This window comes from Helicoverpa zea, chromosome 22, assembly GCF_022581195.2.
Source record: "Helicoverpa zea isolate HzStark_Cry1AcR chromosome 22, ilHelZeax1.1, whole genome shotgun sequence".
In the NCBI taxonomy this organism is placed as follows: domain Eukaryota; kingdom Metazoa; phylum Arthropoda; class Insecta; order Lepidoptera; family Noctuidae; genus Helicoverpa; species Helicoverpa zea.
The window spans coordinates 5,710,764-5,726,884 of NC_061473.1; the positions used below are offsets into that span (position 1 = coordinate 5,710,764).

Genomic DNA, 16,121 nt, shown 5'->3' on the forward strand with positions numbered 1-16,121 from the left:
AACCGGGGATTGTCTTTTTTTTAACGACGTCCACCGGGGATTGTCCTTGGATTCATTTCTATAGTGTATAAAGGGATAATCGTCGGTTTTGTGTCACCATTTCATTAAAGTTGTCTCAAAAGGACTTCAGCGTGTTGGCTTCGGCCCCACGTTTGCCTCCCAAAAATTCGGAACTCTGTAGTCCCGAGGTCTGGAAGAGACATACAAAATAATAATGAGATATAACGCAACAAAGTTAGAGAGTGGGGGCTCGTGACGCCACGTCTAGGTATGTAAAATTTGTACTAAGCAGTGACTTAACACGAAATTAAAGCGTTATTGTATCTTCGTTATTATTTGTTTGTGTGAGAGAGAATAGAAAAATGCGTCAATAGAGAGTGCTTATCAGATTGAACCACTTTTGCTAAAACGTCATATCTTCATATGCTTCATATAGGAGTTCCACATCAGGTGTTTTACATCTTCAATTTTTATAAGTCAACAGAGAGTGCTTATCAGATTGAACAACTTTTGCTAAAACGTCATACCTCTATATGCTATAGTCTAGCTGGGCCCCTGGAGTTCCACATCAGATGTTTTAGATCTTCAATTTGTATAAGTCAATAGAAAGTGCTTATCAAATTGAACAACTTTTGCTAAAACGTCATACCTGTATATGGTACAGAGAAGCTGGGCTCTTGGGGTTCCACATCAGGTGTTCCAGATCTTAAAATTTATTGTCTCAGCTGAAAATGCTCATTAAATGAAACAATTTTTGCCACGGCACCATATTTGTATCTCTTATAGTTTTATTGGTCTGTTGGAGTTCTGCATCAGGTCTTCAAGTTTCGAAGATAAATTATAGCCTATATGTTGACCAGGCTTAATACTGATACAACAAAGAAAAAATCATTGAAATCCGTTCAGTAGTTCGGAAGATTAGCGTGTACAAACAAACAGACATACAGACATACAGACATACAGACATACAGACAGAATTTTTTTTTTGGATTTGTGCTCCATTACTGTTTCTAAACCCCACCCAATTATTATTTTTTTAATATATTCAATGTACAGACACAGTTTTTTTACAGATTTATTATATGTATAGATTAATTTCAAAAATAAAACTAAAAGCGTAAAACAATTTCTTTTTATATAAAATTAGTAAAAAAAAAACAGAGGCATACAATACAAGCCTTGGTATAGCTCAACCGTAATATTGAGTTTCGCCTGGGAGTGGTGGAGCTTCGGAACTTGGGAACCTCATCTGCAACTTTCTTTAAACCGACCCCGTAGGCGAAGACTCGATAAAGTATTTTGGTATAACTCAAGGTCGCTGGCACTTCAGCCTCTTGGTGATGGGGTCAGGCTTGCAGACTTCGTAGGGCCTGCACTTGACACCTTCACAGTAGACGCCGCCACCACCACCCCCTGGAAAATATCGAAATATATTTCTAACAGGTATTCTCATAATGCTTTCTAGGTATCAACTTCAGTCACTATCTTCCCTTGTTTCAAAATATTTATAAAAAATTGCCACAAGTGGAGCTCCAAAGATTGTCTTTAAGTTGAAAGAAGAGGATATTAAGCGCTCTTGAAGATAGGCCTGCGTCCACGCCAAAATGCTTGTATTGTGATGACTAAGAGGAAATTTACCTCATATTCGTTCAAGAGAGAAGGAAAAGAAAGTGCACCTGTATCTGCACAAAAGCTTACGCTCTATATGTCCTGTGCTACTAGAACTTCTCCTGAGTGAACAGCTGCCGTGGCCGACAATCAGTCTGGACTAGACGCTGTCATAGTGAGAAAGCCCTCGTAAAACCTTCTTTATAGCTTCTAACTTACCAGTATATTTGTTCTGGGAGTCCCGGTCAGCAGTGTTACGCCAAGGCGCGCGGTCCACACAGGACTTGGTGTTGTACTGGTTGGGACAGCAGACCTTGCCCCATTTCTGGCAGTCAGAGTCGGAGTGGCACCTCGGCTTGTCGTTGTACACTTTGTGTTGGTCAGGACAGCTGCCGTGACTCAGCCCAGCTGCGGGAGAAAGCTCAAATATTGTAAAAAGTAATCTCTAGGACTCTATAATTACCATAAAGCTGAAGAATTTGTTTATTGTTGGATCTCTCAAATAAGCGAACTAATGAGGAACTGTAATGATTTGAAAAATTCAAATTTAACGAAGAAGGTTATAAACTACTGCGCGGATTAGGTCCTATGGAATGCTGATGAAACCTCTAGCTAGTAAAATGTATTTTGTAATAAATTGTTTGTATTTGTATTGTTTATAATGTATTTTTAAGGGTTTTTGTACATTCGTAGTTGTCGAAAAGCCAATCAGTCAAAATTGAGGCCGAGGCTGGGTATTGTTTGGTTGGTCTTCGTAATAATTTAATGATGGTGGAACTAATTGTACAATGTCTGCTAGGTACTTGAAAATGTCACGATGCAAAAACTATATTTGCTTTGTAACATCCTTTGGACAATCGCAAAGATCGTTCTAAAGTGACCATGCTCGTCGAATGCAAGAGAGAAAAATAGTCTCATGTGTATAAAAAGCCCAGTCGAATTTCTCCTCAAAATTATCTATATGTTTTGTCAATCGCTTATCGCTGTACCAATATAGGGTAAGGTATGCACATGTATTGTAGATACTTATGGCTAGAAAGAATGTTACTTGAGAGATGACGGCAGATAGAAGAGTGGAAGGAAATGAAATGGAAGGAGAAAACATGCTGCGCCGACCCAAATACTCTAAAATTGGGATAAGGGCAGGAGGATGATGATGTACATGTACCTACATTTAAGCAAAACTTTTATTCAGCCAATTAAGACAATATGACCTTATATAGACCTTAATATTATCATTTTCCTTAAACATAAAATACCATTGGCTTTTTCCAACGGATAGTTTTCTTTGACGCATTTTTCCTTTATCGTTAGGTCACTTATTTCCTAAGAAAGTATATAAGGAAAACTTTCAAAAACATACCTGATACGTAGTTGATGACCAGTAGTGTAGTCACCACGAGAACGAACGCTTTCAGGCAACCTGACAAGTTATAAAAAATCGGTTAAGTATGTATGTAAGTATGTGTCATGGATTGAATTGATTAGAAGGAAAGGTAGGTTAAAGCAAATTTTAGGTCTGATACTGTTAAAACCGCAGGAAATAGCTCATTTTACTACGTAATTTATGTATGCAATAAACAATGAGTTCATTAAAAATAGGCTTATGTTTAACTGACCACCAGATATAGTAACAAATAGCAGACAAAAATAGTAAATGATCACCAAAATTAAACCAACATGTTAAAGTAAAATTATAACCAAAGTTTTTAAATCCTGTTATCCTATTTAAGCAAAATGAGTCCAAATAAATCACTGTTATCCCAAATTTGATATATGTATATGTTAGCAGGCATGCAGCATGGAAGCAAACATGCAACATGCAGCAAGCATGGCGTCTGTCACGGCTCCGGCGCTGCGGGGCTCCGGCGGTCCCATGCGAGCTTATCGTCACCACCACGCCCACCACGGGCGTGAAAACCATCGCAGCTTCAAGCGAGCGTTAAAACTACCTGCGCCTCAGCTCGCGGGCCGCCTCGCCCCTCCACGCCTACGCGGTTTTGAATTGCACTCTAGGGGTAGGGCAAACCAGACTACCTACGTGGAGTCTATATAGACATAACTTAATATGGCATCATAATACTTTATTTGATAATAAGCCTACATTTTATGGCAATCACAGTGATTTATTTAGGCAAAAATAATACATTAATTTGGTCGTCAAGATTTGGTTATCATTTACTAAATTTGGTGGTCGAATACAATTTAAAGTGGAGTCGTGACTAAAATAGCTGGTACTATTATATTTTTATACTTTTTTTTTCTGGTGTTAAGTAGATATTTTTGGTTACAAAACTAAGGGTATCAAAGCATTTATGGTGGTCATTATATTTATCCCCTTAAAAATATCAATAAAAAGCATATTCCAATATAAGTATAGCTAGCCTTGGCTTTAGGCTTTATCTTATGAAACATAGGTTCTTACGTGTAGGTATTCAGAACCCAGAGTGGAAACGGTGAATCCCAGTCATCATTAAAACATTCGGAAAATCCGAAGAAAAGTGTATGAAAACATCTCCACTGCACGGAATTAACTAATTATAATTCATCATCAGCATTTGCCTAGCCTTTTCTCAACTATGTTGAAGTCCGCTTCCAGTCTAAGAAGATGCAGCTGAGCGCCAGTGTTTTACATAAAGAGACTTCATTACTGACCTACTCAACCTTGGCAACTCGATACCCCTTTGTCTAGACTAGTCGTCAGACATTTGACCTATTATAATTCGTCTTAGTTAAATGAAAACCTGATTAGCAAGTGCTCTTATCAATTTTGAAAGTAAAAACTCCGTGTTGTCTGGCCGTCACGATTTTCCGCAAAAAAGGTGCATGTGAGTTTGGATCTTTTCTGCGGGAGTGCTCGAAAGAGTTACCGCGGCCCTGGTAAGTACATAAAAGGCCTACGACGGAACACGACGGTTTTTAGTCAGTAAGAGTCTGAAACTCCCTCACCGCTGGTAACCCACAGCGGAGGGGGGGTATTTGATGATTTTGGACGTCGTTTAAAAAAAGAAGTTGATATCTTTTTGATGCTCTTATTTTTTGTTCCACACCCATATTGATTGCAGTCTCCATTCTAGGACAAGTAATTGTAAGATTACTTGTAAGATGACGGGAAGTAGTATGAAATAAAGAAGAAGAAATGCTGCGCCGACCCCAAATAACATTGGGATAAGGGCAGGAGGATGATGATGATTCTAGGTTTAGTAATGGATACCATTTCTATCTACACAATTATCCAAAAGTTTTAAAAGTATTAAGGACAAGCTGTTCCCGCGGATAATTAAGCAACTGATTAAATATCAATTCGAATTTGAATAGACCCTTTCCGTCTTACCACAAAAACTTTTAAACGTCAGTTTATGCCTTGTCTAAAAAAATGTCAAATTATGACGTTGACATATGGTTCATTTTGCAGCCAAAATTTTATTAGACAAGTGTAAACCAGGGTTTAAAGTTTTTGTAGTAAGGCCCTTTGTGTTAGTGTGAGTATAAATATGATATGCACCAAATCCAGTTTTAACAAGATTGCTATTATAAGTATAATTTAGGAAATGAATACAACGTAGGAACAACAATCTAAAAGCGGAATTTTAAACGATTTTGGTATTGTTATTCTTAAATTAGATTCTAGCTTTAAATGAGATACAATTTTCATCCCGTGTCTAGTGTTTTTCAGTAGCATGCAGAGCAATAAAGATAAAAACACTACTATACCTATTTTAGAAGTGAATAAAATAACGATTTTTCGTAAATGATTTACCGTCAGTTGCACAAACGTCCATTAAAGTTAAAGCTACATTAAATCTTATTGCTGTCAATTTTTATCTTGTTGACAAAGAAAGTTGTTAGCAATAGATTTAATGACGCTTTGACTTTAATGGATGTTTGTGCAACTGACGGTCAGTACATTAAATAGATAAAGATAAAAATGCAATGTCAAACTTAAGGAAAACTAACAGCACAGTTTTCAAGCTCCATTTCCCTTGATACGAAACATACAAATTGGTTCCACCCTTTAACCACAAATGGGTATCAAAAAAACATAAAAACCGGCCAATTGCGAGTCGGAATCGCACACGAAGGGATCCGTACCATTATTTAGAAAATGAGTAAAAAATCACGTTTGTCGTATGAGATAACATTTATTTTATTCTAGTTTTAACTCAATTTCAACTCTCTAAGTATCACGGTTCATGAGATACAGCCTGGTGACGATGATGGAAGGACGGACAAAGGAGCGAAAACAATAGGGTCCCGTGTTAACCTTTGGGTACGGAACCCTAATTAGTTTGGCATTCAACACATGCATGCATACTTAAATATTTTAATAATAGAATGTTTCAAAACTTACTCATTTTACGATCCGAAATCGTCAACGTCTCTTCACAATGAAAGATGCACTATGAATGTCGTTTGTTTCCCTCTATTACGTAAATATACTCGTTATATATATGCTGTAGTAGTAGTGTGTCAAATATATAGGACCGAGTACAGTTACTTGTCATGACTCAGGCTGCTAATCAGCCCATGAGTAAGCTAAGGCAAAATAAATAGGCAGCAGCCTGGACATTTTGCGTAATGTTATGTTATTTTTACGCAATTTAATAACACTTATTACGCCCAAGTTGACTGACAACATAAAACAACTGTTCACTTTAAACTTTCATCTTTCGAGCCTATTCCCAACTATGTTGAGGTCGGCTTCCAGTCTAAACAGATGCAGCTGAGTACCAATGTTTTACAAGGTGCGACTGCCTATCTGACCTCCTCAACCCAGTTACCCGGGCAACCGAATACCCCTTGGTGAGACTGGTGCCACACTTACTGGCTTCTGAATACTTACAGCATATTTCATATGGGACCTACAGTTTAACGTATTATTAATTATTAATGTAGTATTTTAAAAATTGAACGCACAAATTCATACTAAACAGTTGTTTTAAGAAAACTGACGTTTATGTTGTGGGTGTACTCTGAATATTTCACTATATAATTACCTATTTCGATCCTGTTTTTTTTTTGGTGTTGTGATGTTTTGTGGGTTTTCCCAAAGATATAAGTTTTATTTTTGTGTCTGTTTTCCTCTGTTTACTTCCGTAGATGTTTCAAAAATAGATCGATTGCCATAATCTATTATTAATTATAATATATCTGTGCAACTTCAGGACTTCTTAAGTTCTTCTTAACTTCAGGAGCTAAAGCTTTGTTTATTTCTAAAAAATGTAATCCATGGAATTGGTGCCTAACTTTAAAAGCCGTAACTTACCTTGTTATCGATAACTAAAGGATAATTAGATAAGTAGTACATATAAACAGTTCGTCCATTCTCCTTTCATCTTAATCGGTTTAGTGAAAGCGTGACAGACGACTTTCTTATTTACTTATTATTTCAATTACATTTTAAAACTGAATACAAGCATAAACTGTTAATACAAAAAGAACATGAAACGGTTTGTTAATTATGTTAATATGTAGTAAACATTCTTCCAATTTCCAATCTTAAAACTACATTATATTTTGGGTACCTAATTGTGAACTAAGTAATATTTTCGTAGTATAGTAGGTGAGCACATATTTTAGTATGGAGTCCATCACTATTCTTCAATTTAGAGTGGTGTTGGATCGAGAAGATATTACGTTAACCACCTTTCTTACTCGTTTGGAAGTCGATAAAGAAAAGTCAATTATAGTTCGGCCATTCAGAGAATGCGTTCCTGACACGTCGCGATTGAACTGACGACGTAACTTTGCAATGGCGTTGCAGTTACGATAAAAATATTTTTGCTGGTTGTTTACCGTTTTAACAATTGAGGAGCATTAAAACAACATTATTATATCAATAATCAATGAATGTTATTACGTCGTCAGTTCAATCGCGACGTGTCAGGAACGCATTCTCTGAATGGCCGAACTATAACATATAGATAAGTACTATAGTTCGGCCATTCAGAGAATGCGTTCCTGACACGTCGCGATTGAACTGACGACGTAACTACATTCATTGATTATTGATATAATAATGTTGTTTTAATGCTCCTCAATTGTTAAAACGGTAAACAACCAGCAAAAATATTTTTATCGTAACTGCAACGCCATTGCAAAGTTACGTCGTCAGTTCAATCGCGACGTGTCAGGAACGCATTCTCTGAATGGCCGAACTATAGGTACGCATTTTTTCTTAGCCAAAGACATTAAACATTACTATAAATCTCTTTGTTATGAACAAAGTTCACAGGAATATGGGCGCGTGAAAGAAATCATGTACCTGTACACAAACTTATTAAAAAGTCATTTATTATTTCTGGGCAGGGGGACTATTCTGAAAGCTAGGAACCATGTAAGTAACTTAGGTTTTTTTCATTGAATTTTCCTTCTCCGTTGCTTATAGGAAAATTACCTATGTAAATACGAATTGAACTAATTAGATGCATTAGACACGAAAAAAACTCCCAGACTCGTTTATGAGTCACGTTTTACATAGAAATCTAAAAAGATAGTAGCATAAAGAAACATCGCGAATATTAAATAACCTTTCCTGTAACTGTGTTTGTCAACCTGCTCTTGCATTTTCTTATTATAGGAAACAATAAAAAACGCAATAAAATGGTTTTTAATTCCAGGTGAGTTTTTTTTCAGATTTGTTTTATTTCAATATTTTTAGTGTTATTGGTGTAATAATGTGCAAAGTGTTTACTAATGACCTTTAATTAATACTGGCCGAAAACATTTTTTTTCAACAATCTACGGAATATGTACCTACCTATAGATATAGATGGCGTCTGTAGCCATAGCAGTTTTTTTTTTAATACCCTGATTGTTATATTATATTCGGCCATAAAGAGAGATGCATACCTACACAAGAAAAGCGTGAAAATAGTCGGAATTCTTCGAAGGTGGCCCAAAAACAAAACCAAATCGGCTTCGATAATAGGCCCCCTTCGTCTCCTAGATCGCGTATAGTCGATACGAACCTCTTGGCTGTGCTTAGTAACTCCTTTGCTGCCTCAGCAAAACCACGCGGCCATTTCCCTGTTTGCCGCGAACACGCGAAAATAACATTCGATATTTGAAATTTATTTTGTTGCAATTTTTTACTGGAAAAATGGTGATCACGCGAATATGATATTACTTACAGTGAAATTGATTTAGGTTTTACGAGTTGTAAAGTGGTTTTTAATTAGGAAAATAAATAATTAAAGTTGAGTAAGCTTAATGACTAACAGAAAAATGTGAAAACACGAAACTAATCTTACCAATTTAAAATAGAATTTGAATGGCTGATATCTTAAAATAAACGTCTAATCACAATCTATACTGAATTTATTTTCGTGTATAAAAAAAATGTAGGTAATGCAATTAAAGATAACGGTTACAAATAATTAAAAATATATCAAAGTAAAACTTAATAGGTGCATAAAAAAACTGAATACACAACATATCTTTACACTGTTATTTTTACGTAAATAAATATTGCTTAATTAAATAACAATCTTAGCAATTGTATTTTATTTTATAGCAATTATATTTTACAATAAATTAAAACATTCGATATGATCGTGTAAATTAAATAATTCCATCATAATGTAACAATTAAGCTATGGCATTTAAAATTAATATAAACAGCATTTTACAACTTTATAATAAGTGAAAGTATATAAGATCGTTAGCATTACAGGTTTATGAGTACCTAACTATCTGTAGGTACTCCGCCCAACTTCTTTCAACTGCGCCCCAGGGAATTAAATGTTTCCCTTATAAAAAGTAGGTAGCTTTAATTATGTTCTGTTCTCAGCAGTTTTATAAGTATAAATGCGTGAAATAGGTATAAATTTATATAATCATAGGTCACAGTCATACAGTTACAAGGACTTACAAGGATAGTGATGCAAAGAAGTCCAAAATAATTCAACTAAATGAGAAACTAAGTTGCATCAAGACTTCGTTTTCACTCAGACCATTTATTACAATAATTTCACGCCGTCAATGTCATCATTGAAACTCCATTAATGATTTATCGCCATATTAATTAAAGATACATTCGTCAGTCGTTCGTTGTCGGCCATCATTTAAAATACAGGTGCACTCTATCATTATCTATGCTAGCATTACAACTGTAGGCCAATTTCAATAAGTTTTCCGCCATGATTATAGACCGTGACTCTATGGAAATTTAAATAAGGTTGTACATGGAATGCACCGAACTTTGTTGTTTGTATACGCGGAAATATGGGTTGTTCATGTTTACCAAATATTTTTTCTGTCCAAGTTAGTCAAGTTGTTGGGCTTAGGTATATTGGACCGAGATGAAATCTATTAATATTATTGTCATATGGACTGTAATTTCTCATGTCATCGAAAATAAAGTAAAAAAAAAAACGTTATTTTAGATACAATTTGTTATATCGAGGTTAAATAAATCCTGGGCCTCAAAGTATGAGATAAAAGTGAAACTAGCTGGCAGTTAGAGCTAGATAAATATGTGGGGATTAGCTTAGATTTACAAGTACCAGAGCTAAATGAAAAAGCTTTGCTCAGAGTAAATAAACCGGCCAAGTGCGAGTCAGACTCGCGCACCGAGGGTTCCGTACAAATGCTGTATAGATAAAAAGTGAGTTTCGCGCCAACCGTTCAGTTTAGAACAATCATAGTTATGGTAATTTCGTGAGAGTCAAAATAGTTAATATTTTTTATTTTATAATATAACTAAAATAGTAGGCCAGTACCTTGTAAAAGTTATTTTATTCAAGTTACTTATATACAACATTTTATACTCATCATTCAGAAATCTGATTAAAAATAACTAATTATGTCTTAAAGGTCATGGGGCATATCTGACCCGCTTTGTAAAAAGTGGCGGACATGAATCAAAGTAGTTTTAAATCGTGGAGAATGGTATGACGTTTCTTTGAATATAAATATTTTATTAAAATTCCATGGAGACGAATGTCCAGGATCGTTTGAAAAATATAAAAGACAAGCAGTTTCAGAGGATTGTACAGGTTGCAATGCTAGTTTTTATTGTTAAAGACATTTCATAAAGAAGGAAGGTGCCAATCCGGATGACCAGGATCTGATGAGGATCTGGAAACCCTGAGAAATCGAGGGCAACTCTTGAATATTGTAGGTACGCATCGAGTCATAACCAGACATGTGAGTGTATTTTTGAGGGTACTTGTAAACAGTGAAGGTTTGGAGCTGATTTGATTATGGAGACTACAGAGAGTCAAGGGAACTCCCGAACGGTATGTTGCAACTACCACGTGTTTGGGCTTATTTTATTCGTATTGGCGAAGACTTTCCACAAAGATAGGTTTGACTGCCATTGTGGGATCGACAGCTAAGATCAGATATAGTTATGGGAACTCCTTTACAATTTATAACGTAACCTTGTTGGAGCTTATTTTATTTTAGGTGATGAGAATTCACTACTAACTTGGGTTAAAGCAGTCATTGCAGGAATGGGATCTTTTATTTTTGAGGGATTAATCACCTAAAGAGCCCCAGTTTTAGGTTTTTTTCGAAATGCCTTGAAGTGTCGGTCTAAAATGGTACATTAATAAAGTACATTACTAAGCTTAAACATACATGCACAGGAATATAATGAAGTACTTACTTACTAGGGTTTACACACACTACAGCCTGACGACTTGTAGCTGTCGAATTGTAACAACGACTTCTAGAGAGTAGGATTCGGGGCTGCTGGCTTTACGTTTCTAGAGCCTTGACAACAGTGTAATTCTGTCCCTTTCTTTGTTTTATAAAGTCGGCATTATTTTATTTTGTAGCATTTTAGAAACAAATCCAACTTCAAACATATAAAAAAGCAACAAGAAAACAAAAGCAAGAAAGAAATTAAAAAGATGTTAGGTGCATCGGTCTAGAAGTCGGTGTCTAGAGGATGCATCTATATTTATTTAACCACCGAGATCTAGACCGATGCATATAAACAGTTTTCTTGTTGTTTTAGAAGTTCTTTTTTTTTTTTGTAAAAAGTTTTTATTTTTAACTTTTGTGAAAAGTTCTCGTCAATACGAATAATATAAGCCCAAACACGACGTAACTAAAACATACCGAGTTCTCTCGACTTTCTCAGGTCTCCATCATCAGATAAGCTCTAAACCTTCACTGTTTGATAGTATCACCAGACATACATCTGAGAATCAAGGTTTAATGCCTACAATTTCTGATAGTTGCCCTCGATTTCTCATGATTTCCATCATCAGATCCTGACCTGATGACAATGGAAATAAACGGCGAGTATACTCTTTCACTACAAAGAAATGATTTCTCAAATCCGTCAAACTTGGTCGTTTAAATTCCCCATTGAAATGAGGAAAATATTTGATGTTTACACCTGATTTTCTCTAGATTCCCATGGTTCACATTGATGCGACTAATGCCATAATAAATCAGAGCCTTTATCATTATACTGTGCTATATTTCGTTCGTATCCGCCGTGGGTATGGTTTTCATACTAAGGTGCCCTTGAATGACCTTTGAATGATTTAAAATTTTTCACAGTTTAGAGGCCATTATATTTAAGAAGTGTTTGATATGAATTTCACTTTTTATTCAAAACTTTAATATCTCTACGCGTTCATGTGAAAAAAGGGTAGGCAGTAAGTTTATAATTATTAAAAAAATATTTTATGTCATGTAAGCAAAAATAATATTTTAATATTTTATGTAACTTCAAATTTATCATTTTCGCAATTTTTCCTTAATCTGTACTATATAACGTTGCTTCGTGCCGAATTTTAAGATTCTGAGTTCACGGGAAGTACCTTGTAGGTTTTGATTCCCTAGCGTGTGACGGAAATTCGTCTAAGGTGTCGGTAAATCTGCTGTATCTTTTGATCGCGTTAACTTAGAAGTTTGATTTTTTCATTGCTTAAAGGGACAATAGACCTAGGTATTTGGTATAAATTTCAATTTGGTACCTTTATTCGTTCGTGAGAAATAAGGTAGTAAGTTTCATTTTATTAAAATATTTTTATTATATTATATAACCAAAAAAATGAGATTTTCGCAATTTTTCCTATATCTGCATTATATAACAATGCTTCATGCCAAATTTCAAGATTCTGAGTTTACGGGAAGTACCCTGTAGGTTTTGATTCCTTTGCGAGTGTCGAGAATTTGTTGAAAATATCGACATAATCGGTTGTATCTTTTGATTGGCTTGGCTTAGAAGCTTGATATTTTCACAGCCTAAAGGGACAATAGACCCGAGTATTTCATGTGAATTTCAGCTTGATACGTCCACGCGTTCTTAAGATAAAGGGTCTTGACAGACAGACAGACAGACAGACAGACAGACAGACTAAAAAAGAATAGTTTCTATGAATAAATATTTTACGATAGTACCTATATACTTACCTACTTAACTATCATTTAAAATACTTAATTGAATTGACAGAATGACTTTTACTTTTAAATAATTACAAGTTGATTGTCATTTGGACGTTCACATTTCAACCTTTAAAAGTTTTATCTAGGATAAAAGGGTCGCTCAATATTTTATAGATTTGCCTAAAACTAAGTTGGTAGGCGTTCGTGACTCGGTAGAATTTTACAGCAGACATAATAAAAACACACAATGTCATAAACTTTCAAGGCTTTTTAAAATAAAAGGTTGAAAAATAATTCATTTTATATTTTACAACTCTTCTATCAGAAACATTTATTTAATTTTAGATAAACTGTTCATCAGCACCACCACAGCCTTAGGACTGCCGTTGCTGAACATACGCCTTCTCCCTTGATTTTCATTCTAAGGACCACTTGTAAACAGCGTACGTCCAGTGACCTTATTTAGACTATCTGACCACTTCTTTGGTAGATCGCTGCGTTGCCACTCCGTGGTCTCCATTGGAGAATTTTTCGTCCCAATCGGGCTTTTAAACTTGCTTATTCAATGTTACTAATGCAGCTTAGTTTTGTTAGTAAATTATTACTTTATTATCGCTCGATTCATACAATATTCTTTCAAAAATAATAACAACCTAAAGACAAATTGCCTGCGTGTTGTCTGATTCGTGATTAATTTCAGTTGTAATTACTGTTGTAACAGGTAAAACTCACATTAACGACTGTTGGTCATTAAGGCTTTTCTAACAGAATAGAGAAAGAAAGGGACATTTCAGCTGGCTCGATATTCCAACGTTATCTAAGCCAAATTAGGAAACAAACCGTGTAAGCTGGTGAACGCGCGGACACTTTTGTATCAGTAGTTCCAGGCCTTACCTAAAGGGTCTTGTGCATCCATCCTCTTCAGGATTATTTATTTATTCTTAGCTCAAAAACAGCGTCTAAAATCCACTTAAAACCAATAAAATTAATAACTCTTAAATAAATAAACAAAAATGTGTTAAGAACTAATATGAACGGTGACGCGATAACGGAGTCTCCTAGACGCGCGCTATGGGAGCGGCTGGGATGCGCACGCGGCGTCTGCGCAAGATTGTGCAGACGGCGGGCGAGGGCGCGGGTGGCGCCTACGCATGGTGGAAGCAGTACTAACAGGTTAGTCATAATGTTATTTTTATTTACCGACATTAGTGCACGTGCCAGGGAGGTAAGTGATAGTTGCAATTGTATATATATCTACCAAATGATTTCAAACGAAAAGAATCAATCAGAGAAACAAAATAGATACTTAAACAGAATATCAGTGTTTTTTTATTTATTTATTTAAATACTTATTCAGGCTGGTCGTGTTGGAACATCAACCTGATGACCAGAATACACAAATAGTCCAGCCTACCCCTCGACGCTCATCGAACCTTACGTCGAAATAGCTCGCACAATAACAATATTTTATAGAACTTATGTCATGTCGATCACAACATGAGGAATTCATCAGGAAATCTCCACCGAAACCAGCTGTTAGAAATTCATTAAGAAGGTCTAAAGGTTAATCATCGAAACAGAAATGCGTAGGTAGCAACAATAAATATTTCCTTCGTCCCTAAATATCCTACATTGTATTTCCTATCGCCCTCTCCAATCTTAAATACCAAAATAAATGACATTTCAACATCACCATAAAATCACCATTAATTATAATTCTGATAGCTTTTACAATTTATTTATATACTTCATGCTAATGGTGACCATTATTTACTCCTTTTAAAATACTAAGTACACACGCATTGTTTTCACCCCCTGCTTTGCTTGCATTTTAAATATATTTATTGGTATATCAAATTTCATGGGATACTTATGGTAAAATAGTTTTTGAAAGCGTAGGTTTTCATATTTATTGCCTCTAGGTAGGTAGGTACATACTTAATTTAGTTTATGACGCTTTTAGGCACTTATGTATTTGACTCATTTTGTGGTAGGTATTCAATTATTGTAAATAAGTTGTTTGTTGTTTCTTTCTACATACCTAACAAATTAATACATATTTTCCTTGTGACATTGCATATAATATCTTTGTACAATGACTTGTATGTATTTGCAACCATTCTAAGTTATCTCAGACTCATATTGCAAGTCGAAAAAGACTTACTACTAACACCGAATAGTAGTAGGAAGTTTAGTACACTAAAATATACATACCTATGTGTTATGATAGCAACTCAACTATTTTTAGAGCTTGTTTAGTTAGAGAGCTAAGTTGAGAATAGAGACTGTCTTGGCATCAACTCACGACCCGAACTGAACAGTTCAACTTATACGAGAAACGTTAACAAAAAAATTATCATCTGCCTATCCTTTCCCTAACTGTGTTGGGGTCGTCTTCAGTTTTACAAGGACCGACTGCCTATTTGACCTTCTTAACCCTAACTGGGTTACCCGGGCAACACAATATCACTGGTTGTTAGACTTTTTGGCTTCTGATTACTACCAAAGATGTTCCGTTGTTGAGATGTTGTTATAGCGCTTTCTGAAACTCGAAACACGGAACAAAAAAAAACAAACCCTGTTTACCCTAAAAAATAAGCAAGCGTCAAGAACAAAACATAAACATAGAATTGCACAATGTTCCGTGCAAGGCTGTCGTGACCAAATTGTTCTAATTCCGGATATTACAGGCTTACCCGGGCGTGAGGTTGACCACTGTGCGCACTCGGGTTAGAACTGTGCTTCACTTTACATAATTGCTACTGTTTCCCAGAAGAAAGCTTGCGTACGATAAGAATATTATATGAATTATGATCGCTGTTTTATTTTTCAAAGTATTGGAATAAGGTAAGTGTAGTAGAGATTTTATATTCATAGGTATACCGACAGGGCCGAGGGGACCCCCAAAGTATAAGTAGGTTATGATCATGAAAAACTTTGTACATTGCTAGCCGTTTTCCCGCGGTTTCACAAACGTCCCATTGGAAGTAATGGCCGTACCGGGATAAAATATAGCTCGAAAAGAGTGTTTTCCAATAGTGAAATAATTTTTCAAATCGGTTCAGAAGTTTCGAAGCCTTTAGGGTACAAACAAACAAAAAAATATTTCCTCCTTAATCTATTAGTATCTTAAGCTAAATAAAAAAATGTATAAAATCCAA

At 35.4% G+C, this 16,121-nt stretch overlaps 1 protein-coding gene across 1 annotated transcript; it reads right to left on the bottom strand.

The window, feature by feature from the left end:
• Window positions 1-1,118: 1,118 nt before the first annotated feature.
• Window positions 1,119-6,075, bottom strand: LOC124641236. Its single transcript, XM_047179273.1, has 4 exons — window positions 5,960-6,075; window positions 2,972-3,031; window positions 1,828-2,016; window positions 1,119-1,413 (listed from the first exon to the last, which is right to left on the bottom strand). The coding sequence occupies exons 1-4, from the start codon at window positions 5,961-5,963 to the stop codon at window positions 1,310-1,312; spliced, it is 357 nt and encodes a 118-aa protein (XP_047035229.1). The 5' UTR covers window positions 5,964-6,075; the 3' UTR covers window positions 1,119-1,309.
• Between the last annotated feature and the right edge of the window lie 10,046 nt (window positions 6,076-16,121).